At 36.7% G+C, this 17,388-nt stretch overlaps 1 protein-coding gene across 2 annotated transcripts in view; it reads right to left on the bottom strand.

The window, feature by feature from the left end:
* LOC139939138 (uncharacterized) overlaps positions 1 to 9,782 on the bottom strand; it is a 30,428-nt gene extending 20,646 nt beyond the window's left edge. The window contains exons 1-3 of one of the 2 annotated variants that reach the window (XM_071934890.1): positions 9,263 to 9,782; positions 3,957 to 4,080; positions 235 to 286 (exon numbers count right to left, since the gene is read on the bottom strand). In XM_071934890.1, the coding sequence (XP_071790991.1) occupies positions 235 to 286; positions 3,957 to 4,011 (107 nt within the window). In that variant the 5' untranslated portion in view covers positions 4,012 to 4,080; positions 9,263 to 9,782. Of the gene's footprint in view, positions 1 to 234; positions 290 to 3,956; positions 4,081 to 9,262 lie in introns of both variants that reach the window. The other variant, XM_071934889.1, reaches the window with a different exon arrangement.
* Between the last annotated feature and the right edge of the window lie 7,606 nt (positions 9,783 to 17,388).

Genomic DNA, 17,388 nt, shown 5'->3' on the forward strand with positions numbered 1-17,388 from the left:
CCTGTCTTAAACCATTTGACTTTGCAAAATGTCTCTAGACCTAAATATAGTTTGAGCAATTCCAATTAATTTTTGTTTTTAAAGCTTGAATAATACTTCACAAACAAACTTCTAGACATTTTAGAAGCTGAAATGTTGAAGAACATTTCACATTGTTACAAATATTCCAAGACTTCTTTACATTTCATTGATTTATTACTTTGTGAAAAGACTTTGGGAAATCTCTGAAGTTACCTTCTTTTTGGTGGGCCAATCTCAACTTCCACATAGTTTAGCCTGTACTTGTCTGCTGTGAGAAAAAAATAATATTAAAAACATTTGTAAAAATACAACCTACTTTCAATACAATAACAAATATTAATTTTAAAATTATTATTACATTTATGTATTTGCAACGTCTCCGCAACTTGATCACTGGAAATAATTCAAAAGATGGCTGTAAACGAATGTTCAAAGCAATTTATAAAACAAAACAAACTATGGATTGTTAAATACTGCGCAAAACTTGTTTTTGCATGATATTCAAAAACTTATTTTGTGTGGTATTCACAAACTTAATGGTACAATTGTGGTATTTTGCCAGAAGGCTGGTGTTATGACAAAATGTCTGCTTCATTGAAAGGCAATTTGCAATTACAAATGCAAAGCAACATTTTTGCAGCCTCCAAAAATAGTGATATTACTTTCCAAATTGTTCAAAAGGACCCCTTTTTGTAGCCCCCTTTGGAAGGGGGGAAGGGATGTCCGGTGTTCAAGGAAATCATGTGGTAGACATGGCAACGACCCAAAACCACAAAGGAAACTCAGCATAAGCCGTAATTCTTTTTCCCTTATCACCACATGTGCGTATGCGTTGCCAAGGTGTATTTATATACCCTAGCTGTTAATCATAGAAAATCACAGACTTAAAGATAGATTAGCCCAAGTTTCTCATGCACTTTTCAAAGTTGATATATATTTTTAAATTTTCTTTGGTCAGTGGAATAGTGACAAGGGGGATAAGAGGGGTGCAACACGCCGTCATTACACTCCATCACCACAAGCCTTGCTCAAGGCGTTTTTATTCTGAAAAAGAAGTTTAGAAGTTAAATGGACCACTTCTTAAAGACACTGGACACTATTGGTAATTGTCAAAGCCCAGTCTTCTCACTTGGTGTATCTCAACATATGCATAAAAGATCAAACCTGTGAAAATTTGAGTTCATCTGGTCGTCGAGGTGGCAAGATAATAATGAAAGTAAAAAAACACCCTTGTCACACGAAGTTGTGTGCTTTCAGATGGTTGATTTTGAAACCTTAAATTCTAAATCTGAGGTCTCGAAATTAAATTCGTGGAAAATTACTTCTTTCTCGAAAACTATGTCACTTCAGAGGGAGCCGTTTCTCACAATGTTTTATACTATCAACCTCTCCCCATAACTCGTTACCAATTGTGCTTTTATTCTAATAATTATTTTGAGTGATTACCAATAGTGTCCACTGCCTTCAAATGTCCTCTTGATATTTAGAATATATCTCAAGGGAAGGTATACATTTGGTAGTCATTCCTAAAATTGATGGTAATGAACATTGGTGAGTACCCTATTAGCTTTTTCAGAAACATGTGGTTACGGAGAAATATATGAGTTTTTAAGCCCCAAAATTTGAATCTAAGAAGCAATACTGTCAGTAAACTTTTTTTCATTTGTGTATTCCTCGTAGGGATAATGTGTAGAAGTATTTACTCATGGATTTCAGCGATATATCAAAAACGCAACATGGTAGTTTCATTGTATACATCTACATTTGTATCGATTAAAACAACTAAATGGTTCCAAAAACCCTAGGTATACTTTTCCTTTAAATGACCACATACTGAAAAGTGCGCATCTTTCATCTGAAGGAAACCATAGCCACATGTGAATACATGAAGTGTTGCAACCTCCATGCTTCTCCATGTGGTGTATAATCTCATTTCCTTATTAGTCATCCATGTGCATGTACATTCAACCCATAACAACACACCTGGAATGTTCTGCTATCCAGGTATGCAGATTGGCCAGGGTTCGTTTTTACTAAACCTTGTAGAGCTCAAACTTGGTCACCTTGGTTAAATTTCAGTTTTTTGATGTGGGAGACAAACCCCAGAGAATTGTTACAGGGAATAGGGACTGAAAACCAAAGCCACATAGTGCCCCCGGTGGGATTCGAACGGGGTCCCGGAGGTGGAAGGCGAGGCAAGACATCACTACACCAACCTCACCTGACTAGCAATCACAAGGTTGTGGGTTCGAATCCTACAAAGCTAATAGCTGAGTTTCACAATACCTTGAATAAGTAGCCTATTGTTATCTAGTTAGTGAATCACACTTTCTTATTTTGTGCAATTCATAATCATAGACGTAAACCAATGTTTGTATGTGAGAGATTGGCTGTTGCCAGTTTGGTGCTTACATCAACTTGTGGGAGTTTGCCGATTTCCCTCAGCGGGAAGATCATCTTATCAAAAATGTTCACCATATGTGTAAATTAATTAACAAATCTTGTTCAAATTACTGCACAATGCGCAGCGCAGTTACATGCCCCTATCCTGGACGCCATTTTTGGTTTTGGAGTCAAAACGTCATTTCTTGCCTGCCAAGAAATGCCACGGAATGTACTAAGAATAATATGGACGCCACTTTTGGAGTCAAAACGTCATTTCTTGCCTGCCAAGAAATGCCACGGAATATACAAAGAATAATATGACATGACTGGTTGTTGCAGGCTTATCTAGTAGAGAAAAAATAGTCAGATGGTCGGATCAAACTTACTGCTATGGCACTACTACTTTTATGCTTGATACATGAGTTTGAAATGAATCCCATTTGTTTAGTGTGTACAATTAAACAATGGAAACCGAAAAAGGCCAGGTAGAATCAACGAATTGTTTATCATCCTTGTTAAAGTGCTTTTGAAATCAACTCTCAAACGTTTTCTTCTGTGCAAACACTTCAAATTACCATATAAAAATTCACAAAGACAGCAAATTTTACATGGCCTTTTTTCGGCTTATAAAAAACACAAAAGGCAAAATATGAAATAAAAATTTTAAAAACAGGTAAATAATCGTAAAAGATAGACGAAATGGCTCTAAACCATTCACATCTGTGTCTATCAAAGACATGCAAGTTAATTTGAACATTGATTCAATTTCAGAAAAATGATTCAATGATTTTGAGGATTTTTTTGTTAAGGCACAGAAGTTATATGAGATGAAGGATGATAAACGAGACAGAATTTCGACCTGGCCTTACTCTGTAGGATGACGCTCTTTGAATGCTGGCGACGTAAGTGAACATATTTGGAAGTCTTTCGGATCAGGAGGATGTTATCAGTGCCCGTCTGCTGGATCAACCAGGCATCGTCGAGGTTCTCGGAATAAGATGCTAGAGAAGTGTCAAAAACAAATTTGAAGATTCAAAACAGATTCTGTTTATAAATTTATGGATGGTTACCAGTAACCACCACGTCCACCTACAAAAAGCCACTCCAGCGTTAATCACTTCTGTTTTTTTTGTTCTTGCAACCTGGGAAGCGGCAGCCAAGTGACCACCTCAAGGGGACGGACTTTTTATTTCAGAAATAAAAAAAAAAACCACAAGGAAAACTGACTGGGTAAATTTTTAATGATTGACTTGTATGTAAATTACTTATATAGTAAAAAAAAAACCAAAATAAAAAACCCCAATAAAACTCAGTGTGTTGAATGAACTTCAACGATCTTTTATAAAGTAACCCCCTTCCTTGGTAAAGTACACAAAATTGTATCATGTAATTTTGTTTTAACGTGATTCTATAAGGAACTTCATTACTGGTTTTATAATGAGTAATGTCAAAACACAAACTGTAAGAGAAAAGTTTAGAAAACTTTTCAGGGTGCGAATCATGATTCCGTCAATTGATATTTTGGGTTAGGTTGACCTATGAACTCTCACCTTGTCTTGAGGTCATAGTTGATATCATACTTGCGATGGCAATAGCTCCTTTCATCAAATACTAATCATATACACAACGTTACTCTCTAAGCAAAGTGAAGTCTGGAACCTCATTCATAGAACCCTGGAAAACAGAAAAAAAAGACACATTGTTATTTTTCACTTATATATTGATATTCATATTCAGATCTCAAATGTTACACTGGACCATTGGCCAGAGGGCAGTGATAATGGGCCTTTTAACTCATGAAAAGTCCTTCAGTCTTGTATTTTTTAATTGATTAAAAAAAAACTACTGTGTTTTATTATAAATAAAAAAACTTTGAATTTGATTTTAAAACACCTTTCAATTCTATTGAGTATTGAAGAACCCATTAAAGACAGTGGACATTATTGGTAATTGTCAAAGACTAGTCTTCACAGTTGGTGTATCTCAACATATGCATAAAATAACAATCCTGTGAAAATTTGAGCTCAAATGATCGTCGAAGTTGTGAGATAATCATGAAAGAAAAAAACACCCTTATCACACAAAGTTGTGTGCTTTCAGATGCTTGATTTCAAGACCTCAAATTCTGAATCTGAGGTCTCAAAATCAAATTCGTGTAAAATTACTTCTTTCTCAAAAACTACATTACTTCAGAGGAAGCCTTTTGTCACATCGTTTAATACTATCAATCTTTCCCCATAATCTCGTAATCAAGTAAGGTTTTGTTACAATGATTATTTTTAGTAATTACCAATAGTGTCCACTGCCTTTAAAGACAAATGAGGACAATTTTTTCTTAAAACGTATGCCTTAGTGTCTGTTTAAATAAAACCAAATTGTATATTAAACTGTTCTGGTCTTGTTTAACACAATTCTTGCATTATTCCATCTTCAAGTACAGACTATACTTTCACAATTCAACTATTTATTAATAAGAAAGTTTGATCACTGTAAACACAGAGATTTGGTAATGACATGTCCAACAACTGACAAAGATTTAGCAAAAAGAAAAATGGAGAGTGTATAGCTGGGCATTTTAACTCTAGCAAACTTTTCACAATGGGTCAAAACTTTATGCCGTTAACAGTCTTGCATACACCACAGGTCAGTTTGTTCGGTCAGCAGTGTAATTCTTGTGTGACCTACCCTTTAAGACCATACAAGTCGGCCAAAATACCCCAAAGGTTTTAAAACGAAAAAGTGTATAGCCAGGCACTTCCACCCCCTGTGACTTTAGTATTTACCAGACATTGTGACACTCACAATTAATTGCTAAAGAAAGATTCTCCAAGAGTCAAAATTTCTTGCTATTAATAATCTTTCATTTATATCACAGGTCATTTTGTGTATTTCTTGTATGACCTATCCCTCTAGTGTACAAGTCTGCCAAAATACCCCAAGACATAGCCAGGCACTGTGACTTGTATTTGCCAGGCATTGTGACGCTCACAAAATGCTAAAAAAAGATTCTGCAAGGGGCAAAACTTCATGCTATTAATAATCTTTCATTTACACCACAGGTCATTTTGTTTGGTCAGCAGTGTAGTTCTTGTATGACCTACCCTTTATGACTGCACAAGTCTGCCAAAATACCCTAAAAATTTGCAAAAGTTTCCAATGCATCACAGACGCAGAGGAAAAGAGTCAAGGGAAACCATCACAGAACTCCACGTAGATGTAAAAGAGGGTATGGAAATAGACTTAGGCCACAGAGTGAGTGCCAGGATATGCGGCTAACAGCCAGCTTCCCCTGCCAAATCTTGTGCCTCAATGACACATACTGTACCATGAGTCATATATACTCTACTCCCCTTACGTTCAACTTGGGTCTTCAAAATGCCAGCCATGGCCACTTTAAAGGGAAGGAACACGTATGGTAATTACTCAAAACAAATATTAACATAAAAACTGACTCGGTAACGAGCATTGGAGAGCTGTTAATAGTATAGAACATTGTGAGAAATGGCTCCCTCTGAAGTAGCATAGATTTTTAAATAGAGGTAATTTCTCACTAAAATAATAAAGACCTCTAGCTAGAAGTTTTTTAATCCAATCTGAAAGCACACAAATTTGTCCAACAAGGGTGTTTTTTCTTTCATCATTTTCTCCCAACTCCGATGACAAATTGAGCTCAAGGTTTGTTGTTTTATGCATATGCTGAGAAACACCAAGTGAAAACACTGGTCTTTAAAAATTGAAAACAAACCTTTGAAAACAAACCTGTGAAAACTTGTGCTCAATTGGTCATCACATTTGCAAGAGATATATGAAAGAAAAAACACCCTTGTTGCATTACTTTGTGTGCTTTCAGATATACTAAAAGGCTTCAGCTGATGTCTTTTATTATATGAGTGACAAATTACCTCTCTCTCAAATAATGTTACTTCAGAGGGAGCCTTTTTCACAATGTTTTATACTATCAACAGCTCTCCATTACTCTTTTCAAGTAAGTTTTTATGCTAACATTTATTTTGAGTAATTACCAAAAGTGTTCACTGCCTTTAAAGTTCATTAACAAATGTGTACATGCCTTTAAAATGTCTGTACACATTTGGTAATTACTCAAAATGTATATAAGCATAAAACTTACTTGTAATGAGCAACAGAGAGCTGTTAATAGTATGAAACATTGTAAGAAACTACTCCCTCAGAAGTAATGTAGTTTTTGAGAATTAGAGGTAATTTCTCACTAAAGTATTTGAATCTGAGAAAGACTTAAGGCGCGAAGCCTTTCTCAGGCATCTGAACTTACATGTAGCATACAAATTTGTGCAACAAGGGTGTTTTTCTTTCATTATTTTTCTTGCAACTTCGATGACCAATTGAGCCCAAATTTTCACAGATTTGTTATTTTTTTTGCATGTGTTGGGACACAGTAAATGGTCTTTGACAATTACCAAAGGTGTCCAGTGCCTTTAAATGAATGTGTCCTTCAACAGGCTGGTCCTGGAGAAAGCGCAAAATAAATGCAACGATTTGTTTTTTATTTTAGTAAAGAAAAGAAAACTGAATATGATTTTTCATACTTCCAGATTTCTAAGAACTGAGTTCCAAAACCTCTGGTGATGTATTTAAAACTTATGACGTCAACTTTTTTCCTTCCAAAGCACTAAGGGTTTCCTAATTGTGTTTGGTTGAAGTAACCAAAACACTACGGTCCTTCTCATGCGTAGGTGGACGTTTTAATAATTTATGACAAACGATACACAAAGAGTTGAACTCTAAAATGTCAAAGTTCTCTGCTGAGAACTTTGGAAAACTTTCAGGAAGTGGAATATTTTGTTAAATATTCCTTCATGTTTTGAGTATCTTTCATGAGGTGGTTGGGGGGGGGGGTGAGTTATCAGCTGGATTAGATAGATTTTGTTACAACCCAACTTGATTAATTAAATAACAATAAATAATAATAATTGTGGCTTGTTATATAGTGCACATGTTCGTCACCCAGTGACGCTCCTTGCGCTGTAACATACAGTACTTCCTCCCAGATGTGGGACTACGTTTGAATTATGAGACCTAATTCTGATAGCACCATGTAATGCTTTACAAGGTGTTGTGGCGCAATTTGCTGCCGATCGGACCAGGAACACCGGGGTGAACCCTTCTCTTTTCGATAAGTGCACTGGGTTCTTTTACATGCGTTACCAACGGCTTAACCTCTCATTCGAAGGACGAAGCAATGGTTAAGTGTCTTGCTTAGGGACACAAGTGTCACAGCTGGGGATTCGAACCCAATTGGTCCAATTGCAGTTGGACCTATATCAAGAATTAATGTACACGAGTAAAATTATTATAAATATGTTTAGGAAAATGGACGAGAAAGTGTAGATTTGTGGATAGAATGTACAAGTCGAAGGTAAGTTTATTGTAGTCGCGAATAATTATACACTTACATTGTGTGCAGAGTCTATTCTCTGCCTTAAACTATTTTCCCAAAACTTTGTACTTTGTCAAACGAAGTTTGGTCACATTTTATAGGCCTAGTGCTTGCAACAATATCATTTTTATCAAGTACCATATTTTGATCAGTTTACAATTATGTTTTAAAAAAAGTAAATGAATAAACTGGAAAATGTTTTTGGAAATTGAAATAACATGTTTTCAGCTGTGTTTTGCACATCATGTTATCTTTCAATTTGGAAACCCAGTGATTTCAAGTTGAACTACACTTATAGTTTGTAATGAATCTACAGTTAAGTGTAGATTTGTTACAAATGTACAGTTAAGTCTAGATTAGTAACAAATATACATTCATAAATACCCAAGACAGTTCCTCTATTCCTTTTGGTGGAGAGTGCGTCACGTGGGGGTGTTTAAACGGTTGATAATGACCAGTGTTTATAACCTGCTGGCTTTCGCGTGTCAGGCGCGCAAGATTATCACACGAAACGCAATTCATAGCTATTAGCAACAGCGCGTGATCTACTTCTAAGTGCGCGCACCTAATCTATTTCTAAGTACGCACGCGGACACACAACCCACGCGCAACAGACTCTTCACAAAGTTTTTGCCAGAAAATATTTCAAACCTTGAATTTTCTTTTGTCAAAGTGTCTGTAATTGTATTTTTTTTAAAGTTTTTTTAACAAAAGGGCATTTATGAATGGGAATAAAAGAGTAGTGACTTGTTCTTGAACGTCCGTTTAAAACCTTGCAGGGTCGTTGCTGAGCGCTAAAGGCCCTCGTCGACCCTGCAGGCTTTAAACGGCCGTGTAAGAACTCGTCGCTACCCTTTTATTCCCTTAGTTAAAGACATTGGACACTATTGGTAATTGTCAAAGACCAGTCTTCTCACTTGCTGTATCTTAACATATGCATAAAATAACAAACATGTGAAAATTTGAGCCCAATCGGTTGTCGAAGTTGCGAGATAATAATGAAAAAGAAAAAAAAACCTTGTCATACGAAGTTGTGTGCTTTCAGATGCTTGATTTCGAGACCTCAAATTCTAAATCTGAGGTCTCTAAATCAAATTTGTGGAAAATTACTTCTTTCTCGAAAACTACGTTTCTTCAGAGGGAGCTGTTTCTCACAATTTTTTATACTATCAACCTCTCCCCATTACTCGTTATCAAGTGAGGTTTTGTGCTAATAATTATTTTGAGTAATTACCAATAGTGTCCACTTCCTTTAAAGGCAGTGGACACTATTGGTAATTACTCAAAAAAATTATTAGCGGAAAACCTTTCTTGATCATGAGTAATGGGGAGAGGTTGGCAAATTAGTGTGCTTAGCAGCTCTATGAAATTGGGTCCTGGACTCTAGTTGCCTGTAAATTGCCTCGTGTGACACAACCCTAAGATACAAAACAAACTTACCTGTCTCATGTGATTTTTGGCATTTCTTATATGAAATCTTCTCATATCAGTAGTTCACTCAGCATAAATAGTCCATCAATGCGAAATGATATCATAAACATTCCACTCAGCAATGTAAAAAGTAGTCATCAATTCCAACTAGTTGTGAATTTACTAAACAAAGGAAGTTCAAATCCTGTTGATGCAGACTTCACTGTCTCCAGTCGTCACGTCCAAGATATGAGTGTACAGGTCGAAAAGTCAAAAAGTATGCACCGCAATGGACGAAACGTCCAAGCTTTAGCGTTAGGTTAGCCAAGTAGATTTCTAGACACTCATAAGCAAGACATTTATAGCTTTGGATGTTCAAAATTAACTGCCAATGAAATGATCTGGATCACAAATAAACTTTTGACTCAAACTTTTGACTGTTCGAGTAGCTATATAAAGAAAATGTATGAAAACTTCCTGATGATTTGAACGCATAGAGATGAAAACCTGGATGCGTACTATATAACAGTTCAGAACACACCTTGCTTGTTTGAGAGACGCTCGTGTACTGACTAGCACTTTCCGCAGCAGAGCGTAGACTTTCCGCGTCATGTGGTGGCCCCCGTCTATATAAGTAATGTTCACATGCTGCGATGATGTCATTGCGATTCGTCCCACGTTGGAGGGGGGGGGGACGACACTTGGGACCCAGCAGGTTAGTCATCACTTAGGGATCGTCGCTAGGAATTAGAAAATGCAGAACTGTAGGGGGAACAAACACAAGGAGAAGTACTTTGAACAATGGCTTTTCAAGTTGTAGTTTATTATCATTACTTAACGTCAACTTGACAGATGGATAGTAAAGAATATTATCATTGATAATTTAATTTCAGACAGCTCATTATGATTACAGGGGGAACAAGCTTGTATGCTTAAACCATAGAGTTATATATAAGAACTGTACGGGATGTAGCCCGACTCGAGGAGTTACCGGCACAAAGGAAAATGTGATCTTTCTTTTGCATGCTGTGATAAAATGAAATAATAATAATGTTCTTACCCACCTGATTGAGTGATTTTTTTCCTGCCTTTGGTATTTTTGTATTCCACATCCTGAGATTGTTTTTCAACTTTTTCTCTTCATCAGGTATCTTCACGTCTACGGGTTACAAAAAGGTAAGGCACTTTTGAAGATTCAATGAATTAATTGATTAATTGCAAAAGTATTATAAGCTTTCCTAAAAAACTACTTCCATGAAATGTTATTTATTAAGATTTTAGGACATGTAGAAACATTCACCATTCACCAGACAAGGAGTTCAAAAGACAGGGCTCACTAGCCTAATCACTGGCCATGTTAGAAAGTGTTTTTTTTTTTTTTTTTTTGGGGGGGGGGGAGTTAAAACCCAAATACTTTTTCTATTCTTAAAGGCAGTGGACACTATTGGTTGTTACTCAACATAATTATTATATCATAAAACCTTTCTTTATTACAAGTAATGGGGAGAGGTTGACAGCATAAAATATTGTGAGAAACTGCTCCTTCTGAAGTGACGTAGTTTTCGAGAAAGAAGTAATTTTCCACGAATTTGATTTCGAGACCTCGGATTTAGAATTTGAGGTCTCCAATTCAAGCATCTGAAAGCACACAACTTCGTGTGACCATGGTGCGACAGTTTTTTTCTTTTTTTTCCATTAATATCTCGCAACTTCGACGACCGATTGAGCTAAAATATTCACAGGTTTGTTATTTTATGCATATGTTGAGATACACCAAGTGAGAAGACTAGTCTTTGACAATTACCAATAGTGTCCAGTGTCTTTAATGCGCTGTGAAAAGTTGCTACAATCCAAAGCTGTTGCACTTCTTACTAATACATGAAGTAAGTTTTATATTGCCATTAATTTTCAGAGTCAATACCAAACATATTATACAGACCCTTATAAAAACTCGCTCTGAAAATACATGGTCTGATTATAAGACAAAACAGACAGCTTGTATGGCCTCTCTACTCAAGTCTTAAGCTGCGTACTTTTAAAGACAAGCTGAAATATCCCATTATCACTGGCAGGTGAAGTTATTACTCACAACAAATCAATCTTGCTCTGACATGAAGTTAAGCGCAAATGCATAATGAATCAATAAGCTAAAATTTCAACTTGAATCACAGTGAATACTGCTAGTCATTGTTGCTATTTCACCTCATTCCTTTTAGTTTTATTATTTTCGCTGAACGTACTCTTCTTTGAGATAAATGGTTTAAAACTTTTGTTTGTTTTGTTGGTTTTGTTTTTGCTATGATTTCTTTTCTTTTGTATGTTTTGTCAGTGGGCATTTCAAAACAAACCTTGTTGGCTTCTTTAAAGGCAGTGGACACTATTGGTAATTACTCAAAACAATTATTAGCATAAAACCTTTCTTGGTGACGAGTAATGGGGAGAGGTTGATGGTATAAAACACTGTGAGAAACGGCTCCCTCTGAAGTGGAATAGTTTTTTGAGATAGAAGTAATTTTCCACGGATTTGATTTCGAGACCTCAAGTTTAGAATTTGAGGTCTCGAAATCAACCATCTAAACGCATACAACTTCATGTGACAAGGGTGTTTTTTTCTTTCATTATTATCTCACAAGTGCGATGACAGATTGAGCTCAAATTTTTACAGGTTTGTTATTTCATACATATGTTGAGATACATACAATTACCAATAGTGTCCACTGTCTTTAAATACCCCTATTCTTTATTAATTTTAATTAAACCAACCAGATATTGGTTGTCCTTGACTTAAATTATTGTACTAAATTTGGAAATAACTTCTATATCAAATAACAAACCTGTGAAAATTTAGGCTCAATCGGTCATCAGAGTCGGGAGAAAACAACGGAAAAACCCACCCTTGTTCCCGCGCGTTTCGCCGTGTCATGACATGTGTTTAAAATAAATCCGTAATTCTCGTTAACGAGAATTTATATTGTTTTGCTGTTTTCTCAAAAAGTAAAGCATTTCATGGAATAATATTTCAAGAGAAGTCTTTCACCGTTGCCTTCTGTAAACCCTGTAAGTTATTTGTAAATCTGTGAACTTTTTTTTTTTTTTCTGAACCGAAAGGGTCCAATAGCTTTAAGGAAATGCAAACGGAAACCACGGTTGAAGTTGGCCAGAAGTGGCCCCCTATAAAAAAATATGACACACCCCCTTATACCCCCTGAATTTACCCTCGTTTAACCTCTGCTGAATAGGATTGCCAATTGACAAGTAGTGGCACACCCAGAAAATATCTTTGGAGGAGGCTTGTAGCTGGGCTTGCCTGCCCATCAGAATTAACAATTTCTACCCACCACTCTGAGCAAAATATGCTGTACTGCCCAAAACAATCCCCCCTAGAATAAATCAAAATGTGAAGCTACCTCCAACATTGTTTTGGTCAGTGAATTATAACCCAGAAATTGTTTCCTGGTCAAAATAACCAAAAAAGTGTCATATTTCCGTTGCTCCGTATTTAGGCCCGATGACCTTAAAACGTTACTTGTCATATTGAATTAATTGCACAGTTCCTGTCTTGTGTTCAGCAAAGTTTACAGAAATAATCAACCTGGTATTGAACATAAAAAATTGTGTGTTGAGCAGGGGTTGGCAAAATCCCCTCATTGCTTTTCTTTATTTGTGGCATTAAATTACATTTTAAACAATACAAATTACAAACTGAGTGATCAATTGAATTGATGAGTCATTTGTGATCACTCTAAAGTTGTCACAACTGTTGTTCAATTTGGTTCTTATCCATATACATGTACACCAATGTGTGTGCGCATTGGATACTCAGTACTTACCCGAGTTCTGTGAAAAAAAACCACCACAGGCATATTACTCCGGTGGGATTCAAACCCACGACCTTTGCAATTCTAGAGCAGTGTCATACTAACTAGACCACCGAGATTGCCCAGTGGCTAGAGGCAGTTCGAATCCTATGTTTTAGCAGCTGGTACTGCAAACTGTTGTTGTTTGCTTTTGGTTTATTTAATTTGCAGTGTGTTTGGCACGGTTGTTTAGACTCAAGTTTTGGTGGCCGGGCTAAGTGATCAGAATGTGGGTTCAAGTTCTGGTCTTGGCACCCAAAGAAGCGTTCTTAAAGGCCGTGGACACTATTGGTAATTACTCAAAATAATTATTATCATAAAACCTTACTTGATTACGAGTAAATGGGGAGAGGTTTATAGTATAAAACATTGAGAGAAGCGGCTCCCTCTGAAGTAATGTAGTTTTCGCGAATGAAGTAATTTTCCACGAATTTGATTTCGAGACCTCAAGTTTAGAATTTGAGGTCTCGAAATCAAGCATCTGGAAGCACACAACTCCGTGTGACAATGTTTTTTGTATTTTTTCATTATTATCTCGCAACTTCATGACCGATTGAGCTCAAATTTTCACAGGTTTGTTATTTTATGCATATGTTGAGATAAACCAACTCTGAAGACTAATCTTTGACAATTACCAATAGTGCCCACTGTCTTTAAGTAGGTCAAATAATAGTTTGTTCTCTCCACCCAGGGGTAAATGGGTACCTGTGAGGGCAGAGATAGTTATTTGTGGTTAAATAAGCTGGGTAAAGCTAACTGTACTTTGCAGCTCATCAGTTGATTTCACTAAACCCACCTTGGCATTTTTAAGTCATTAATCTATGTGTAACAAAGTTTTTAATACTCTCAATTTAAAAAGGATGAATCTATTCTTTTGGGCCTGTAAAAATCGACTACAGGCTGTATACTCCCCAGGGAGCTCAGATGGTTATTAAGTAATTAAATAAATGATCTATTCATTTGAATTGTGTTATGATAAGAGCCTAAAGTTATTGTTAATAATGTAGGAAGCAAGCAACTTGCCATCCCCCATTATTCTGAAGTTTGAATGTCCGATGAAGCTAATTTGGCCGATGTCCATGCTTATAAAACATGCTTATAAAACTGTTGAATATTACTATAGGCCCCTCTAACAAGTTCTCACTTATATAGTTTTGAGGATGTCAGGTGAAAAAGAAGGTCCCAATTCAGCCACCAGCCCACTTCCAACTCAAGCTTACACGTTTGAACTATACTTTGAAAGACAGTGTTATAAGTCATTTTAAAGTTTTTGATGCTGTCAAACAGTTTCCTTTTAACTTGCTTTGCAATTCACACGTGAACTCTCTAAATATACATGTAACTTCAGAAATAGCTATAAAATGGCTTAAAATAACTGGCCCATCATCAAAGTATTCGTTCAGCAGGGACTTCTAAAAGAGTAGTCTCATCTTCTATTAGAATCACAGCACCTTAAGGTAAATATAGAGCCAGTACAGATTTCCAAGATTTGCCACCAAATTGTCTGGACAATTAGCGCATTTGCGCGCCGTGCTGGTCTGTGACGAGTGACACTGACGGGGTTTACTTGTCGTTTTGTGGTTTAGGAGGCTATTAATAGAAGCTTTGTGTAATACCATACTTCCTGTGCCCCCCTTGTGGGTGAAAATGCTGTTCCGCTGGGCTGTCATTTAAACCATGCAGCAAATTGAGGTATAGGATTTCTCTATGTCAAACAGGATATATGTAGGCATTCAAATATGTCAATTCTGTAAAGATTTCCGATTGTGTTGGCGTTTAAATTATTCTGTATAAAAAATTCAACCAGAGACTCTGTTAAAGAGCTCATGGATAAAAAAGGCACAAAAGAAGTCACAATCTCCAACTACATGTAGAAACACAAATTTTGAATCTTACTATGTAGGCTTGGCTTAAAAGCAGCGGACACTATTGGTAATTACTCAAAATAATTAGCATAAAACCTCACTTGGTAATGAGTAATGGGGAGAGGTAGGTAGTATAAAACATTCTGAGAAACGGCTCCCTCTGAAGTGACGTAGTTTTTTCAGGAAATAAGTAATTTTCCAAGAATTTGTTTCAAGACCTCAGATTTAGAATTATGAGGTCTCGAACCCAAGCATCTGAATGAAAGCACACAACTTCGTGTGACAAGGTTTTTCTTTCTTTCATAGTTATCTCGCAACTCCGACGACCAATCAAGCTCAAATTTTCACAGGTTTGTTATTTTATGCATAATTATGTTGAGATACACCAAGTGAGAAGACTGGTCTTTGACAATTACCAATAGTGTCCAGTGTCTTTAAAATGCAACTTCTTGTTTTGAGTATTGTACATATATTTTGGCAAGTGCCTATTAGTTTTTAACAGAATTTGGTTGCTATGTTTGTGTTATTTTGTAGGTTTTGAACTTGAGACTCTGCAGACTGATCTTGAGACCAAATTAATTTGTTGCAGTCCTGGATTTGGTCTCAGGGTCTCATAGAAACAGAAACCCAAAGGAGTAGGCCTAGGTTTCCTTTTTTATTTTTTTTTATATTTTCTATTCTGGCCCCATTTACATTGTTCAAACATTGTGTTTGTGTGTGATGGTCAGTTTTAGCAAGTTTGTTCTGTGTTTGGCTCGCCAACTGTTAAGATGTTCATTTTGTGTTTTTCTTGAGGCTAAAAAACAGCACGATCTTTGTAGCATCCTTTGATTATATTGGGGCTACAGACTTAATCTTTTCAACCTTTCACTTTTGGGACTATGTTTTTGTTCGTTGCTCTACAATGGAGTTCCACTGATAATGGGAGGTACGATTCAACTGTGGAGGTCAAGTATATGACCTGATGACCTAGATAGTGGGTCAGATGACCAAGTGTGTTCTAAAGGATTGTTTTATAGGTACAGTGTTCAATGTGAGTATGGACAAAGGTAGTCCACGTGTGTAGGGCAAGGTAGCCACTGGGTTGGCCCCAATTTGTGTCGGCGAAAACAATTCGGTAGTCCTTTGTTTAGGGAAGAGGGAAATCCATGTCTTCAGCTAGTGTTGTGTAAGCTGGGAAATTAAGAAACATGTCTGGGAAAGGAAAAAAAAAAAATGAAAACATGGGCTGGAGAAGAGTGATTCAAAAGAGGGGGTCATCAGAAGAAGTGTTTACGCTGGTGGACAGAATCTCTGGAGACACAGAATCTCCTGCCACAATGCCATGGTTTGCATACGGTATCTAGCTCCTTGCCTAGTTTCTTACAAACCTACGATCGAGAAACATTTTGAAATTTTGTGATGCGAATAGATCTAGCTTTAAAAAGTAGCATTCAATCAATAAGTTTGACGAACGAGGCCGAATATGTAGCTTCATTTGGCACAAAAATATTATACAAAATTTGCTTCTTATTGGGTCTCCCACAGTTTCATGAATGTCAATGCTTATTATTCATTTAATTAATCTTATCAAACAACTATTTATTTCTTTATTTCCAATTAACATTGTCTTTGATCTGATTTTGATTGTGATTTTGATACTGTGGAAATAAACTGATTGATTGATTGATTGATTGATTGACTGATTGACTGATTGACTGATTGATTGATTGTGATGGTGCTCAACTTACGCCAAGGATACGATACAAAGTGGATTCAATCGGATTGATCCAAAATACTTCTACAGAACTATGAATGATGTTCATTCCACTATCATGGAGACGACATACAGCGGAATGGCCTTCTCACCTCAAATGGCCTTCTCTACAGGAACGTCGTTTCCAAAGCTGCCTTCAAATGATGTACAAAATAAGATTCAACTTGGTCGACATCCCCTGGAACACCCTTCTGACACATTCAACCACATCAACAAGAAGTCATGGCTCTCGATTCACAATCCCACATACCAGCTCTTCAGTCTATGCCAGCTCCTTCTTCCCACGCACCATCCGGGACTGGAACAACCTCCCAGTTGATCCTGCGGCGTACCGACTACCCGTCCCTTGACGCTTTCAAACTGGCGTTAAGGGACCCCCGGCTGAAGTAAACCTCATCTCCAGCTTTTTACTCGCACCTGTACATAATTCTATCTGCACCTGACACAAATTCTTGTTGCCTAAGTCAACACATGTGCTCACACGCAGTGCGTACATCTTCAACCATTTAAAGGCTGCACTTTATAAGGAAGAAGGAAGAAGAAGAAGCATGAACCTCACATGGGTAACCTGCTGATGACAACAAATCTTTAATCGCAGTAGTAGGTTGACTTGGATCATGCATTGTAACTTTACAATAGAGGTTTCTGCTGTCCTTTTGTGCATTTATTTCATAGTAC

Source organism: Asterias amurensis, chromosome 6, assembly GCF_032118995.1.
Source record: "Asterias amurensis chromosome 6, ASM3211899v1".
Taxonomy (NCBI): domain Eukaryota; kingdom Metazoa; phylum Echinodermata; class Asteroidea; order Forcipulatida; family Asteriidae; genus Asterias; species Asterias amurensis.